The 16,804-nt window shown below is 39.7% G+C and overlaps 1 protein-coding gene across 2 annotated transcripts in view; it reads left to right on the plus strand.

Annotated features, from left to right (window-relative positions):
- amotl1 (angiomotin like 1) overlaps positions 1-12,983 on the plus strand; it is an 83,817-nt gene extending 70,834 nt beyond the window's left edge. Inside the window, exons 9-12 of one of the 2 annotated variants that reach the window (XM_073818099.1) lie at positions 5,313-5,429; positions 8,813-8,997; positions 10,755-11,153; positions 12,056-12,983. In XM_073818099.1, the coding sequence (XP_073674200.1) occupies positions 5,313-5,429; positions 8,813-8,997; positions 10,755-11,153; positions 12,056-12,144 (790 nt within the window). In that variant the 3' untranslated portion in view covers positions 12,145-12,983. Of the gene's footprint in view, positions 1-5,312; positions 5,430-8,812; positions 8,998-10,754 lie in introns of both variants that reach the window. The other variant, XM_073818098.1, reaches the window with a different exon arrangement.
- Positions 12,984-16,804: the final 3,821 nt, after the last annotated feature.

The following is a 16,804-nucleotide window of genomic DNA, read 5'->3' on the forward strand; positions in this document are numbered from 1 at the left end:
ACCCTGAACCACAAAACCAGTCATAAGGTTAAATTTTACAAAACTGAGATGTATACATCACATGAAAGCTCAATAAATAAGCTTTCTATTGATATATGGTTTGTTAGGATAAGACAATATTTGGTCGAGATACATCTATTTGAAAATCTGGAATCTGAGGGTGCAAAAAAATCAAAATACTGAGAAAATCACCTTTAAAGTTGTCCAAATTAAGTTCTCATCAATGCATATTACTAATCAAAAATTACATTTTGATATATTTATAGTAGGAATTTTACAAAAAATCTTCATGGAACATGATCTTTACTTAATTTCCTAATGATTTTTGGCATAAAAGAAAAATCAATAATTTTGACCCATACCATGTATTTTTGGCTATTGCTACAAATATACCCCAGCGACTTAAGACTGGTTTTGTGGTCCAGGGTCACATATATAAACTTTTTTATTTTATTTATTTTTTACATTTGGTGTTTATAATCTTGCTTAACAATCTCTTTTTCCTGCTCCTGGAAAAATGTACTTTTTTTTTTTAACAACCTAAAACTAGTGTAAATGTTTTGTTTTATATTGTGTGTGATCACATTATTTATTTATATTCATTACATATAACAGAGAATACGACTTGGATGATTGAATGAGAGAGAGAGAGAGAGAGAGAGAGAGAGAGAGAGAGAGAGAGAGAGAGAGAGAGAGAGAGTCACAGAGCTAGTGTGTGTGAGAGAGAGAACATCCACAGCCCCAGTGCTCAAAAGTTGGTTTTAATTTTCTACTTAAACCATGTGCATTCTGCGAGCAGTCCTTTTGATACAGGATACTTGTAACATAAAGTTGTGTTTTACCCTGCTCTCTGGAAAAAATGTAAGATACTTTTTTCATTAACCTCAAAGCTTTTATTTTATTGCTTGTATTAGTACACTACTAGATTTATAATGACAAGATGCTATATGTATATGTACATAGATATTGGTTTTCTTTACACACTCTAATGATTTTTATAAGGGTTGGTCCATAGATGTAATGATTACAGCTCATATTTACATTAACATATATATATTTTAAATAAATATATGTTTGTAAGTATTTTAATTATAATGGCTCAAAAGACATCCTCATAAACAACATTTATAATTATAGTGTACCACATAAAACCATATAAGCATACAAAAATGTGTTCTGATAAATCATATAAACAAGTATAACCACACACACACACACACACACACACACACACACACAATTGAATATATATAAAATGTCATTTATTCTTGTATATAAATAAAAAATATAAATCTCACATCTTTCTTATCTCACACCCTGAAGAAATGTGGTCGCCATGCGGTCGCCGGATGCCTGGAGAGGTCAATCTTCAAAAATGACCCTGCATTGCTACAATTTCACCGGTCAGAGTTCAACTATCATTAATCTTCATATAACCTCTAAAGACATCATTAGCAGGTCACAGGTCATCTCCGGAATTTTAATTATGTCTATTCATGCACATCTGGACATCATTAGCGGGTCACGAGGGGGAGGTCAAAGAGCACGAAAGGTCACAAAGGGAGAGGGGAAAGGGCACGAAAGGTCACGAAAGGGGAGGGGAAAGGTCACAAAGGTCATGACCTGTCAATCAATCAAAAATTTTGACAGGTGGTAAATCCTAACACTACTTGCGTTGAGACGCTTTGGGAACAAGATGCCCACGCCACCATACTGAGGAAAACGTCCCTGCCTGGATTAGGGCAAGAGAACGAAAGAGCCAGGAGAGGCTCGAAGATCTAGGCCGTAGAACCTAGTAAAGGTCAAGGGAGTGGACCAACCCGCAGCGTTACGGATATCCTGAATAGATAGGCCCGAAAGAAAGGCTTTAGAGGCAGACATACTCCTTGTAGAGTGAGCCTTAACTCCCAGAGGTGAGGGAAGGTCAGAGGACTAATATGCTACAACAATGGCATCCACGATCCACCGGCTTAAAGAAGGCTTGGCAGCAGGGCGGCCTCTCCTCGGAGGGCCGTAACAGACCAGAAGTTGGTCAGCCTTCCTCCACAGGGCAGTTCTGTGGACGTATGCAATTAAGCTTCTGCTGCCCGGGCTCCCTGAAGGGAGGAGGATGAAAAGCCTGTAGTACGACAGGGCGTGGTGCAATGGTGGGGACCTTAGGAAGGTATCCCATCTTGGGATACAAGAATGCTTTTTATAGAAGAAGTCTAGAAAAGAAGGGGCCACTGAAAGGGCCTGAAGGTCCCCAACCCTCTTAAGGGAAGTAATAGCTAACAGAAAAGCAGTCTTAAGAGTGAGAAGACAATCAGATATCTCTTCTAAAGGCTCGAATGGAGGCTTACACAGAGCCTCTAGCCCCACAGCCAGGTCCCAAGTAGAGACGCGAGAGCGTACTGGAGGCCTCAACCTCAGCGCACCGCGGAGGAAACGTGTAACTAAAGGGTCTCTACCCAATGAAGAGCCTCCGAGAGGGGCGTGGTAAGCTGCTATGGCCGCCACGTAGACCTTCAGGGTGGAGTGGGTCAACCCGGCGGAGAGGCGGGCCTGTAAGAACTCCAGCACTGTACCTGTAACTGGGTCAAACTGGCAGTCTCCGCACCAAGAAGTGAAGAGCTTCCACTTCAAGGCGTACAGTTTCCTCGTGGAGGGAGCTCTGGACTGGAGAATGGTCTCAACAACCTCAATTGAGAGACCAGGGGAGCTGGATGACTCAGAGAGTACCAGAGGGGACATTGTGCATTCTCTAGAGTCGCGAAGAGGTCCACCTGAGCCTGGCCAAACACTTTCCTGATCTGCTTCACCACCTCAGGGTGAAGCATCCATTCCCCGGACCTCGGCCCCTGTCTCGACAGGATGTCTGCTCTCAAGTTGTAATGCCCAGGGATGTAAACTGCTCTCAGCAAGAGGAGTTTCCCCTGGGACCACACAAGGATCTGGTGCGCCAGCTTGTACAAGGGGCGCAAACGCAGACCTCCTTGGTGGTTGATGTAAGAGACCACCGCTGTGTTGTCGGTGCGCACCAACACAGGAAGAAAGTCAATTCTCCAGGCAATTGATGTGCCACCTGAGATGAAGACCCCTCCACAGACCTCGGGCTGAGCGGCCACTCATGACCGCTCCCCAAACAGTGAGGGACGCATCCGTCGCAAGCGTGATGCGGCGACATTGAGCTCCCAGCACCGGGCCCTGAGTCAGAAACCAAGGTTTCCTCCACATGTCTAAGGCACGAAAGCATCACCGCGTGACCGTGATCATGCGAAGCAGGTTTCCCCTCTGGGAGAACCCCTTGGTTTTGAGCCACCACTGAAGGGGTCTCATGTACAGCAGGCCAAAAGGAATTACGTTGGACGCAGATGCCATCAGACCCAGCAGTCTCTGGAACCGATTTACAGTGAGTGACCGGCCCTCTTTCACTCTCGCGACCTCGGTGAGGATCGAATCGACACGAGCGGGAGACAAACATGCCCGCATCGTGGATGAATCCCACACCACGCCTAGATAAGTGGTCCTCTGAACTGGAGAAAGTACTTTTCTTGGCGTTTAGTCTTAAACTGAGATCCAGCTACGATAACGGGCAGTAGACAAGAAGTATGCTCGCCGGGGACCGCTGAGCTCTGAAGCACCAAGGGTGGCAGGGTTGGCGAGACGATCCCCTGAGGACACTGAGGAGAGACGGGCACCATATGATGAGGTGTTAACCGCTCTTCCCCAGAGGGTGCTGTCCTCATTGGCCCTGGGCCACGACCATCAGGGCCTTTTAGCCGAGCCCTTCTTAGCCTGTGAGACCACCCTCAGGTCAGTCTTGGGATTAGAAGGGCCCGGCCCAGAGCGCCGCCTAGACACACAATCTCTACCAACGGGGGCACACGGGAGCTGGAGCACAGCGAGGCAAGAACCGCTGAAACGTCGGCGCCGAACAGACCCGAAGGCACGAGCGGGGCGTCCATAAGGAAGACCCTGTCCTTCTCTTTAATGCTGGACAGGGTCAACCAAAGGTGTCTCTCCATGGCCACCATGGCTTCCATAGACCTGCCGATGGCGCGGGCGGTCTCCTTGGTGGCACGGAGAGTCAAATCAGTGGTTCTGTGGAGCTCGGCAATATCTTCAGGCCGAGCCCCCTCGCCTTCATCCAGCTCTTTGAGCAGGTCGGCTTGGTACGCCTGTAAGACCCCCATGGTGTGCAGACATGCACCAGCCTGACCTGCCGCCGCATACCCTTTGCCCACCAGTGCCGAAGTTGTTTTTAATGCTCTGGAGGGCAGCACCGTAGCCTTCAAAGACGATGCTGCTTCGAGAGACAGATAGCTCGCAAGCGTCAGTTCCACCTGGGGCATCGCCTTATACGCATGCTCAGACAGCCCCGCCACATTAGCATAGTGAACAGCGGAGGGGCTGTAGAGCCGCAAAGAGTAAGGCTTTCCCCACGACCTCGACACCTCAGTGTGGAGGTCAGGGAAAAATGGAAGGCTTCGGCGAGGAGGTGGTGGCCGAGACCGCAGAAAGTGCTCATCCAACTTGCTTTTCTGCGGTTCGGCTTGTCGGCTTGGCCTGTGATGTTACTGCTTATAACTTTCACCCTTGACAGACATTGTAACACAAGACAAACTATTACTCTCTAAATAAAATGTACGCAATTGTGCATGAAAAACGAAGAGTAACAGGACACAGAGCACTTGCTGAATGGCAGAAAGCTAACGCTGTTCTCACCGAACATGCTTTTAAGCTTCCTGGTCGGTGACGTCATCATGACTGATTACACACGTGATTCAGAGTGTGGTCACGCTGGAGGTGTTCCCAAAGCGTCTCGACGCAGCTCGACATTCCTGGAGGGGAACAGTGCTTTATTACGAAGACGCTAAAGGTACCCCTAGGCTTTGCTGTGTCAGAAAACTTGGCTTTCTATTGCTTTAATTTGCTTGCCTTATGTGTCAGATAAGAAAGTGTTTATTCTCATCAACTATAATTTGCCAAATGTGTTGCAAAAAACAACAACAAACAAAACAAAAAAAACCATTATAAACAGTATAAAACTATTGCAAATTACTCATGTTGCATTAGCATGGTTTTAATTGGTCAAAATGTTCCCAATGCGTACATGATAATGAATTTTCCATGCTATCCGTTTATTAATGCAAAAAGTGCACAATTCTGCTGTAAAATTATTTAAATTAAGAAAATATTTATTTTCAATAATGTTTTATAATGGCATAAGTCTTTGAAGTATGAACAATTTTGTGATTTTCTTTATAAGTCAACTTATTTTTGATTTCCCACAAGGTGACAGATTTTTTTGTATGTTTATTTGTTTTCAGAGATACAACTATAATCCAGCATTCTCGCAGTGGCAGTTACAGTGACTGCTCACTGTGGCTGCATGAGGATGAGAACAGAATCCAGAGTAGTCGTCACTGCCAGGAAATGGAACAAAGGTGAATGCTAATAAACATATGCTCATATAAATACACTGTACATGTAGATATAGTGTTTCCAATGTATGCGATTATTTTGCAGAAAATCTTCAATATATTATTTTAATATATAATAATAATAATATATTTACCTACAAAAATGGCATTATACATATTATTAATAATATATTAAATTAAGATAATCGATAGAAAAATGCCTTGCAAATAATGTCAGGTCTTCTTATAGATGCTTTGGTTCTTTTTATCAGTTTTTTGGCAGATTTAAAAAAAAAGTGCCACAAACTCATAACTATCCTTGTGTTAACATTACATTTATGATTTTAGAAGTGATTCTGTTGCCCCGCTTTAATAATGTAACTAAAGTAAGAAATTCCATTTTTTTTATTCTTTGCTTTTCTATATTAGTTGTCTTCAACTACTGTGCACTGCATGCAATACGCTTCTTGTATGCATACACGTCGTTACTTTCATTTAAATTACCTGGATGAAATTACGTGTAATTACACTGTTTTTCCAACTCCAGCCCCTCATCCTACCCATATCTCAACCTCAATTGAAGCAAATGCCATTTTGGCCAGAGTTTTGCAATAGAACATGCTTGTACAGTACACAATAAGTACACTGTAAATTCTTAGTGTAAATACATGTAAATACATGTAAATGAATAGTAGTAAAGACACATAATATAAAGTTGGGCCAAATAAATTATTATCCCTCAACCAAAAACACAAAAACTGTTTAAAACTATTGAAAATGTCTCAGGTTCTGCATGTAACCATGGTTCCCTGAGAAGGGAACGAGACACTGCATCCTCTAGCGGTCGCTATGGGGTACACCTTCAGCATGACCCGTGTCTGAATCAAGTGTCTCATCACAACAATAACATCGGCCAGTGACATCCTATGGCTGTACTCCTTTTCATTTGAAGCTTGCGTCCAAGGCATAACAAGAAAAGGGAACCATGGTTACATGCGTAACCTGAGGCATTCCCTTCCATGCTGAGGGGAGTGCATGCCAAGCACCATGGACAGCACTACGTACCAACTCTACCATGGCCATGGGAGTCGCCCCTTGGACGCATCAGCAGCTGTCAGTGACACTATCCCCTTCGGCCAAAGGCCTGAGCTACATACCCAAAAATAACTTACCTGTTAAGGGCTGGGTAAAAGCCCAGAGCAGAGCTCAAAGGCTTCGAATCAAATAGTAATGTGATTCCTTTAAGGGAATATGGCCAGGTGTCTAGGTCAGTGGTTCCCAACCACGTTCCTGGAGGCCCCCCAACACTGCAGATTTTGCATCTCTCCTTTGTCTGACACACCCATTTCAGTTCTTGGAGTTTCTACTAATGAGCTGATGATCTAAATCAGGTGTGTTTGATTAAGGAGACATGGAAAACATGCAGTTATGGGGGGCCTCCAGGAGCGTGGTTGGGAACCACTGGTCTAGGTTCACCATATTACCAGACCCTGGCCTATCAACTAGGTGGACTAATACATCTACCCCTAATTTTCCCAAGAAGCTACTTGTAGGATCTCTCTCACCAGATTCCTCGAGCTGGTAGCAAATACCCCCACAGTCAGATGGGAGACTTTAATGGTATCACTAAAGATTCATATAAAGAGGGAAGGTGAGAACCGGGACCTGAACCAAAGGTACGATGCCGGCGGCACATGAACCTTACCATAAAGGATTTTACAGTGTGCAGGATGCTCAGTGTGCACACTTACCATAGATTTTGGAAAGTGCACAGAATGCTCAGCCTAAACATGAATTTTAGAAAGCACTCAGTGTCATTGTGAAGGTCATGAAGTGGCCTAGCGACCTGGTATGACTGCCTCATGGAGCTTTTTGCACCTAGGGAGCTCTATTCCTAGATTAAGCTCCGGGAGTGGCAAACTCATAGGAGAACCTCGGGTTGAGTGGAGCACCGCCAACTCAACCATAATGACCCTCATAACTCATAAGTGACCCTGTAATGAGGGGAGCAATGCCAGGCTCAAATGCAAAGGAAGCTGTCAGGGAGGCTAGAGACCTCACAGAGCTCAAAAGAGCAGAGCACTCAACTCTCAGAGATGAGAGGAGAGATGGGAGCAGCATGCTCATAGGCGACCCTCTAGAGTGAGGGGAGCACTGCTAAGCTCAACCATAAAAGCCTAACGAGGAGGCAAAAAATGCCCCAAGAACCTGGTATGGCTAACTCACAGAGCTCCATGGTGTGGAGAACTCAACTCAGACACGCTCACCATGAAAGCGGCGTGCTCATAGGCGACCCTCAAGAGTGAGGGTAGCGCTGCTACGCTCAATCATAAAAGCCAAAAAAGGGAAGCAAAAAAAATGGCATTACAACCTGATATGACTGCGCAGAGTCCTTGGCTCTCCGTTCGAGAGAAGTCTGTAAACGGAACCCCCAGGAGTGGAGTAATCAATTCCTAAATCATGTGAGGGAACTCACATGCTTAATATGGGAGCAGCAGGCTCATAGGTAATCCTCCCGCAGTGAGGAAAGCATATGAGCAGCCCACTAGGGAGGCAAAAGATGGCCTAACAACCTTGTATGACTGCACACTCCGCCCCGAGAGCGGAGTGTTAGGTCCCCACCTACACTAGACAGAGAAGAAGCCTAATTGAGGAGGCCTTTTCCACATAGAGTGTACAATGGGGATAAAGTCACACCTTTTAGTGATTTTCACTAATCACATAGTATATGATTTGAAGATTGGAGGAACAAATTATGTTGTCATTCAAGTATCTGCTTCCACCATCATTTACTTAGGAATATTTAAAAAAAAATTATTGGTACAGAATCATTCTAAAAAACATTGTAATAATGGGAACAATGAAAATATTTTCTCCCTTTTTGGCAAAACATTATTCAGAGTAAACCATGGTCATGCAGCATAACATGTATGTAAAAATATACTTATTCTGATATATAATCGTACACATTTTTTTTTTTTTTTTCGATTTTAAATGATTTTCACTTTCTTACAAAAGTCTCTTGCTGACAAATGGGTAAAACCTTGTAGTTTAAAGTAATGTAAAATCATGGTAAAAAAAATTGTATTTTTAGCAAAACATGACACATTCTAATGTACATAAAAAAATTTAAGCTGTATTATGGTCAAAGATGAGATCCATATTGAGACTGCTTTAGTATATGATACAATTTATTCTTAAAGTAAGCAAAATAGCAATATTTTAGAAGAGCTTCAACATATTTCTTCACCTTCACCTTGTATCTGTACGTTTGTAGTTTTCAGTCTATAAATAAAATTAAAAATGCCAATGAACACCATGCACAGAGGTTTAAAAATGTGATATCTTATTGTTCCTGATAACTGTGTCTAAAATAAAGCAATAAAGAATTGCTCTGCATGTCACAGGATGAAGGACTTGCATGCTCAGTTGCTGGAGAAAGATGCCATGATTAAAGTCCTACAACAGCGTTCCCGTCGAGATCCCGCCCCTCTGCGTCCTGCACGCTCTGTGCCCTCCATTTCCATAGCAAGTGGACTACACACACGTCAGTCATCACAGACCGATCGGAGAGACCAGCAAAGCTGGAAAGGTAGTCCATATACAAATGCACTAATTCTGAATAAAGTACTATGGGTAACACTTTACAATACGTGTGCACAAATAAGCATTAATTCATGTTTAATTAATGCACAGATAATCACAAGTTAATGAAGAACTAAACAATTTATTAATGATTACTACATCAGCAACTAATGAACATTCTATATGATTCATAGATTAAGTAATCAATACATTGTTATTAGTTAATTGTGCCATAATGTATTAATTCCCTAATAACTTATTTTATTAACTAATAGTGCAAATTCATGTGTTAGTTACTACAGTGGTCAAAGCTATGTACTTCAACTTCCAGTTGTCTGCTTTAATTACTCATTAGCTAATGATTTGCAGAGATATCATTATGTTATGACTTTACTTATTGAGGCACAAAACTATTAGCTAATTGTTAAGTAATATGTCATTGTGGTTATGATATAGAATTAGTCAGTTATGCGCCTTAATGTGTTGAAGCCATGCATTTAAACTTCCAGTTGTCTGCTTTAATTAATCATTAGCTAATGATTTGCAAAGATATCATTATGTTATGACTTTACTTACTGGGGCACAAAAATATTAACTAATTGTTAAGTAATATAGTTATAGCTAATGATTAATTAAAGCAGACAACTGGAAGTTTAAATGCATGACTTGAGCCCATTTTGCTAATTAACACATGAATTTACACTATTAGTTAATAAAATTGGTTATTAGGGAATTAATACATTATGACATACTTAATTAATAACAATGTATTTATTACTTAATCTATGAATCATATAGAATGTTCATTAGTTGCTGATGTAGTAATCATTAATAAATTGTTTAGTTCTTCATTAACTTGTGATTATCAGTGCATTAATTAAACATAAATTAATGCACATGTGTGCACACGTATTGTAAAGTGTTACCGTACTATGCCTAATTTTTTCCATAATGTATCATATAAACACACACAACTGGGTTGGGCAAAATAATCTGAACACCTAGGAATTGGGTGATTTCTTTGGGGTTTCACCACCATCATTTTTGGAATAGATTCATACAGCTATCAGAACATACATTCTAAAAATGCTGTATTAAAAACACAGCGCTGAGTAATTATTGGACAGAACATTATTTATTTTGACCCAGCTGGTTGGGTTAAATGTTTTTGCACAGCTGCTGGGTTGTTTTAAGTCAACTATTGTTTAAATTAAATTACTATATTGCTGGCTTAAAAATCACACACAGAATTACTTAAGGCTACAGCAATAATCAAAAGATGAACATTTAATTAAAAGCAAGAACACCCACAGATGAAAATATAAGACAAACAATTTATTTGGGTGAATACAGCATAAATTTACAATATTACATTTTAATTTTTTTAACAAGCATTACAGAAATAAAAACTGTAACATTTAAAAGAAGCATTTTAATTTATGTGTATTCAACCTTTCTCTCTAATCCCTTTTTACTAAAAAAGTGGTAATTCTTGTGCCGGTGTGTCGCCGAAATCTGAGCCGGTGATGGGCTACTGTTTGCCGGGGGAACTGCGAACTTCAGTAGCTCTGTGTTGTTTGGACACAATCCTTATTAGTGTCCGATGGGTCCCTATCATTCACTTTCAGTTTTCACCCACTATTGTTCTTTGCTGATGAATCAGTGTAACGGCAGTGTAAATGTCTTTTGGCACTCATTACTGCAATGTGACCAGTGCTACTAGAGGTTTTACTTACATGTAATGGTTTGTGTTTTTGTTTACAGATGTACTCCTGGGAAAAGACCTTCCCTCTTTGCCCCCTCTTTCAGTCTCTATCTCTTCATCTCTCCCTGCCTCCTCTCCTTCCTCTCTTCCTCCATCATTCTCCTCCTCTCTACCTTCCTCTTTTCTTCCCTTTTTGGCCTCTGCAGGTTCAAACACCTCATTAATAACCTCATTGACCTCTGTTCCCCGCTCCAGTACTTCCTCTCTCCCTCCCTCTTCTTTTTCCACATTACCCTTGCCCTCATCTGGCTCTCTTCTGCCTCCTTTATCATTCTCTCTCCCCTCCACTCCTCTCCTGTCCCTTCATTCTAAATTTGCCAGCAGAGACCGCAGCAGTCAAACAGGACTGAGTCCAAAGACATTTAGTGCTGCAACCTCCACAATACAAGAAAAGACAGGTGAGACAGGCAGAGAGAAGCAATTGACAATGTAACTTCTGTATCTATACATTCATGTACAGGGCACAGTGCAACTCAGGGATTTAAGTCACCCTGAAATTAAAATGTACTGTTCTAATTCTTATGATTTTATTCAATCATCCAGTGTTTATTGTAAATAATTAATCTATTCACATAATTTAAAAAATCTTTCATCAAAAACATTAGCGTTCCCCTCCCCCATGCTATGACATCTGTGAATGGCTAGACGGTTTTCAATCCCTCTCCTCTAGAAACCTGTTGCTCATATAAAAACAACTATCCGTTAAGTTTGCACTTTACATTATCCAGTCTTGGACATCACAATAGGGAAGAAAAGTGAGATCCTCTGATCCTTTACCATAATAACTGTTACTACCAAATGTTTGACAATTACTACAATTTCTTGTGATCTGACAAGTAGCAGGGTTGCAATGGCTGCTTTTTGTATGATCTCTGCCCAGTGAAGGTTAATGTTTACCACAAAAATGCAAAGTAAAATACAATGCAACAGTGGAACACTTGTTGTTAGAAGCTTAGTAAACACAATAAAAGCTTTTTAATCTATTGCACTGAATCCAGAGCTTATTTGTAAACAACATACAAATATGAGATCTAAATTCAAGTCATGATGTTTGACATGTCTTGATTTTCTTTTTGTACATGGTGTCACAATGACCTTTTTATCACACTTAAAGACCCCACTGAGAAAAAAAAAGATTTAAATGGTTAAATTATTTTATTGACAAAAACATTCTAGTGAAAAAATATTAGTATCTAATGCTAGTATAGTATTAGTATCTAAAGAAATGGTGCAGTATAACAGTCTCACTGAAAAAAGGTATGACTAAAAAATTTATTTTGTACACTGTGTTTACGTGCAGAATCTCCATCCGGCAAGGCTAAAGGCCTAGAAGGTCGAGGACAGAAGATGCCCCTGCCTGACCTAGATCTGGTGGAGATCCTTATCTGAAAGAACAACCCTGGAAGTAGCATTCCTACAAACAGAACAGCACTTAAGAGAGACTGAGGAAGTGAAGAACAAAATATGAGGATGACTGAAAGAGAAACAAAGACATAAAGAAAAATTTAGTATAATGTAATGGATCACATACAACAGACAGACAGAAAGTACAGATTACGGAAAGGAATAAAGGAAGGAAGTGCAAAGTAAATTCTAGAATTCAGTATTGTGCCTTCAAAATACTGAATTTGGCAATTGATTCTATTTCTATTTCTGTCCATTTTTGACCCTGAAACAGTCATGGACTATGACATTTGGCTTGGCCTATTTACAATATCTTAAGTTGCATTCTGTCTTAGTTTATCAGCTGCCTCATAAGTGCATTCCACAAAGCTGTGTATAATTCAGATAGTATTTGTGTAAATCTACAGAAAGAAAAAAGTACTAAATTGTTTTATGTACAACTAAATTATTGAATGCTATTTAACTTTGTTGGTTTGTGCTGCAAATAAGCTTGGTATTAATGCATTTTACAGCAATAACTGCTCCTTTGCATCATGTATGTTTTAATTGATTGAAACAAACACCCATTGTTGTAAACTGTGTTCTTTGACTGGGAATATCAATAGTGTCAGGGGTGTTTTGAGTCAGAACCCAATGATGCATGATTGACTGAGATCTACTTTAGGTTTTAAAATACCCATTTCAAAACTGTCTTTGTAAAATTAAGTTTTAATTCAATTTATTTATTATTAAGATTATTATTATTTTAAGATTTTTTTTATTATGATTTTTGTGATAGCTCTCAGGTAGTCAAGTCAATAAAATTAAAGCACTTTGGGCTGGAATACTTTTTTTTTTTTTTTTTTTTTCAATTCGATATGTTTTACAAATACCACTTTCTCCAAAAAGAAATAAGAATTTTTTTTTAATAATTTTTACTGAAAAAAAAACTTTTATCTAAATTTAAAAAAAAAAAAAAAAGATATGAATAACAAGCATAATGTGCAGACGTGTTATTCAATGTGTGTGTCAAGTTTTACTTACTGGTTTTCAGTTATAGATTTTCTTTTGCCAAGAAGAAAAAAAAACTCAGATTTAGGAATTGATAATATGGTAGTAGTTACATCATCTTACAGGACAGAAAGTGAACCATTCTTGTGTACTACTGTAAATGCTAGTAGCTGAGATTGTCCCATATAACTGTATTGTGTGTTCTGGGCTTTTAAGCTGTTTTTCTGTGGGTGAAAATGCTTATACAAGATGTCTATAAATCCCAAAAGCAGTAATTGTTGTATATTTCAGTTGCTACACAATGATGATTGACTTCTTGTAGAGCAAAGGCTATATAGTGGATGTTCTTATTTGATATATTCTTGTGTATTTCTCTTGACTATCAACTTCCTCTCACTTGTGATTTTGTTGTTGTTGTTGTTTTTTTTTTTTTTTGGGGGGGTATATATGTCACACATATATTAATGTGTAACATTAGTATACTATTTAAGACAATGAACATTTTGGTTGATTGTGTTTGCACAGGTGATACATACCTAAGACACATGGTGCATTTTCTCCATTTCCATTTCACCACTCCCCTGGGGGGAAAAAAAATGCTAACCTAAGACAACTAAGATGATTTTGTTCAAAAGATGACATAACCACATCATCTAGGCAATGACTGAAAATGATGATCACCGTGCCATTCGTTGCTGAAATGTCCCTGAATCACTACAGAGTCCAAACGGCATATAATTAAAATGATAGAGTCAAAATGCAGTACAAAAAGCAGTCTTTTGTCTTTCTCAGCAACCTCCACTTGATTATAACCACTATGAAGTCCAAGGTCAAAAACCACTGGGCCCTATTAAGTGCATCAAGTAACTCTACTAGGGAGTGGAAGCTTCTTTTCTGGTCTATAACCAGGCCCGGTTCAAGGATTGCGTGACTAGGGGGGCATTTTGAAAACTTGGTGGGGCAGCGTTATTTTAGAGTGGCTTGTCAGACTTTATTTACTTCATGAATTAGAATTGTTTTGTTTAAATCAAGAGCAATGTTTGGCAAATTTATGATTTACGACTAATAATTACATTCATAATGATTCACGACTTTATTAGTTATAATAAAATACATTTAAAGAATAATTTAATGCTTTCTCTCATGTGTCTTGCAAGAAAACTATTTGAGATTGTTTACTGCACCAAAAGTAATTTCAAAGAAACATTAAATGTTTGTACAACTGAAGTCACCATTGCAGGATCTGAAAAATGTTAATTAAAAAAAGTTAAAATAAGCTATTTTACATAATATACGTTTAAATACAGACCATGAGACTAAATAATAACTGAATTTACACAAAACTTCTAAAAGTTTAAAAGATTACATGCTTGATTCTTAATTCTTAAAACTGATTGTTAATACTGTGTGTTGTCACCTGGATGATCAAAAACTGCAAAAATTCACTAATGCTCAAGCAACATATTAAGAAAACAGGCAAAACAGGACTGCACAGGACAAACATGGGACTTATAATAAAAACAAATCATAAAAATAGCCGTAGATCATCGGGTAATGAAAATCAAGCATAACTTTTAAACTGCTTAATTTATGTAAATGCATATGGACTAAGTAAACACTGATCACGTGGAGAAGCTTATTCAGGGCAGTAGCTACTACTAAGAAAAACCAAACCAACAACATGCGATTTAAAATCTTTTTTTTTTTCTTTTTGTAATTTTTTTCTTCCGTCTATTAATATCTTGCAGATTCTGCAAGGTGTATTTAAACTTATGACTTAAACACATATAAAGATATGCAGAGCGTAGGCTATGTCACAAATAAAGCGAAAATGAAATGAAAAGGGTCTATTGCGGCATTAAATTTAGTTCTGCGCATGGTGCATCATGTTTCTTTTCATGAGTTTTTACAGGTTTTGCATCACAACCAATTACACATGATTTTGTTAATTTTATCAAAGCAATGGCCGGTCTCTGGCTTTCAGATGAGTCATCGCTGAAATACCGGAGTTTTGGTCAGTGCGTGCGCTCGCTGACTGAATTCTGCACTTTGGCAAATTCTCTCATCATAAACAATAAAGTGCAGATGTATATGTAATGTAGAAAAGAGAAATATGTATTCATCATACACTGCAGACAGCATCACTGATTATAACTGGAACTTTGTTTTAGAATTTTTACATTGGCACTAGACTGAAGTCAGTGATAATATTCTATTTTAATGTAAATGTTCTATGCTCGCTGTTCGTATACTCGTGGACATGCAGCATTAAATTTAGAAACTTAAAATGTAATTTTGAACGTGTTCAGTCTTATTAAAATATTTTATGACATAAAATAATAGATTACACTAACATTAGGCTACAGTGGTTGGTGAGTAAATGCTTTTTAGAAGTCAGAATCTGAAATTATATACGCATAAACATTTCACATAAAATTCTGTCAGTGAGGGGGAGCTGTAGGGATATGCGCCATAATTCATTTAATGTTTAGATTTTTTTTTTTTTAATTGTGTGCCATCACAAAAAAGTATACTGGGGATAATCGAGGGCACAAGAAAAATCGGAAGGGGCATTAAATGGTTAAATGCACTTGCACCTTGGCTTTTATGATGCAAAATTAATGCAAACACAGCCCACTGTGAACACTCTTGTAATTCTTTGTCTATCGTCAAAGATGTCTGACAGTTAGCATACAGTTTGGATTGGCTGTATTTTTCTGTCCTAGGCAGGAACTCCCTCCGCATCCATGCAGCCTATAGCACAAATAAGAGCAGAGAGAAGCAGCGATAACCCCACCAAAACAAAACCATATGCTGACGCCTTAAGAGCTGTCATATTCCCAATTCAAATTCAACTTTAAGAACAAGCATACTACCAATAACAACCTGGGGCACTATGTATGAAGCCACTCAGAGTAAAATTTTTGTCTTAAGTGTGTCCAAATTCTAAAAATGATGTAATTTGGAGAGGTCTCCTAACCATGTTTATTCTCAAGTGTTTTATTAACAAGATGAAATTACATGTATATGATAACATTACACTGTCACGGGTGAGAAGGAAGGATGTCTGGGTCCAAATGCAGGTAAGTAGAATTTAATAAAACAAAACACAAACAAGCACAAACAAGGCCAGCACGGCACACACAACTTGAATACAAACTAAATAAACAGAACTGAAAACAAGGTCTAGGCAACAAGGTCCGGGAACACTGAAGACAGCAAACAGAGACAAGAAACAAACCATACGGAAAACAATGCAGCCAGAAAGAGCAGTGAGACATGAGAGTTCTTATAGACCAGATAATAGTGAGCAGGTGTGAGTGTAATCAGTGCTAATGACAAGACAGGAGTGAACAATCAGGGAAGTGCAGTGCAAGGGGAACAGTGACCTCAGGTGGCTGAGGGAAACCCCACAGCCCAGATCATGACAGTACCCCCTCCCCACGGAACGGCTTCCAGACGTTCCACAAGTCTGGAGGGAGGAGGAACGGGGGAAGGCGAATCAGGGGGAGGGATGGCGGGCCAGGTCCGTGCAGCGGAGAACCGTGAGTGGACCCCGCCGCCAGAGGAACATCCGCGGTCACCGCCGCGTCCGGAACAGAGGGCGCGGTCACCGCCGCGTCCGGAAAAGAGAGCGCGGTCACCGCCGCGTCCG

Source organism: Garra rufa, chromosome 14, assembly GCF_049309525.1.
Source record: "Garra rufa chromosome 14, GarRuf1.0, whole genome shotgun sequence".
Lineage (NCBI taxonomy): Eukaryota > Metazoa > Chordata > Actinopteri > Cypriniformes > Cyprinidae > Garra > Garra rufa.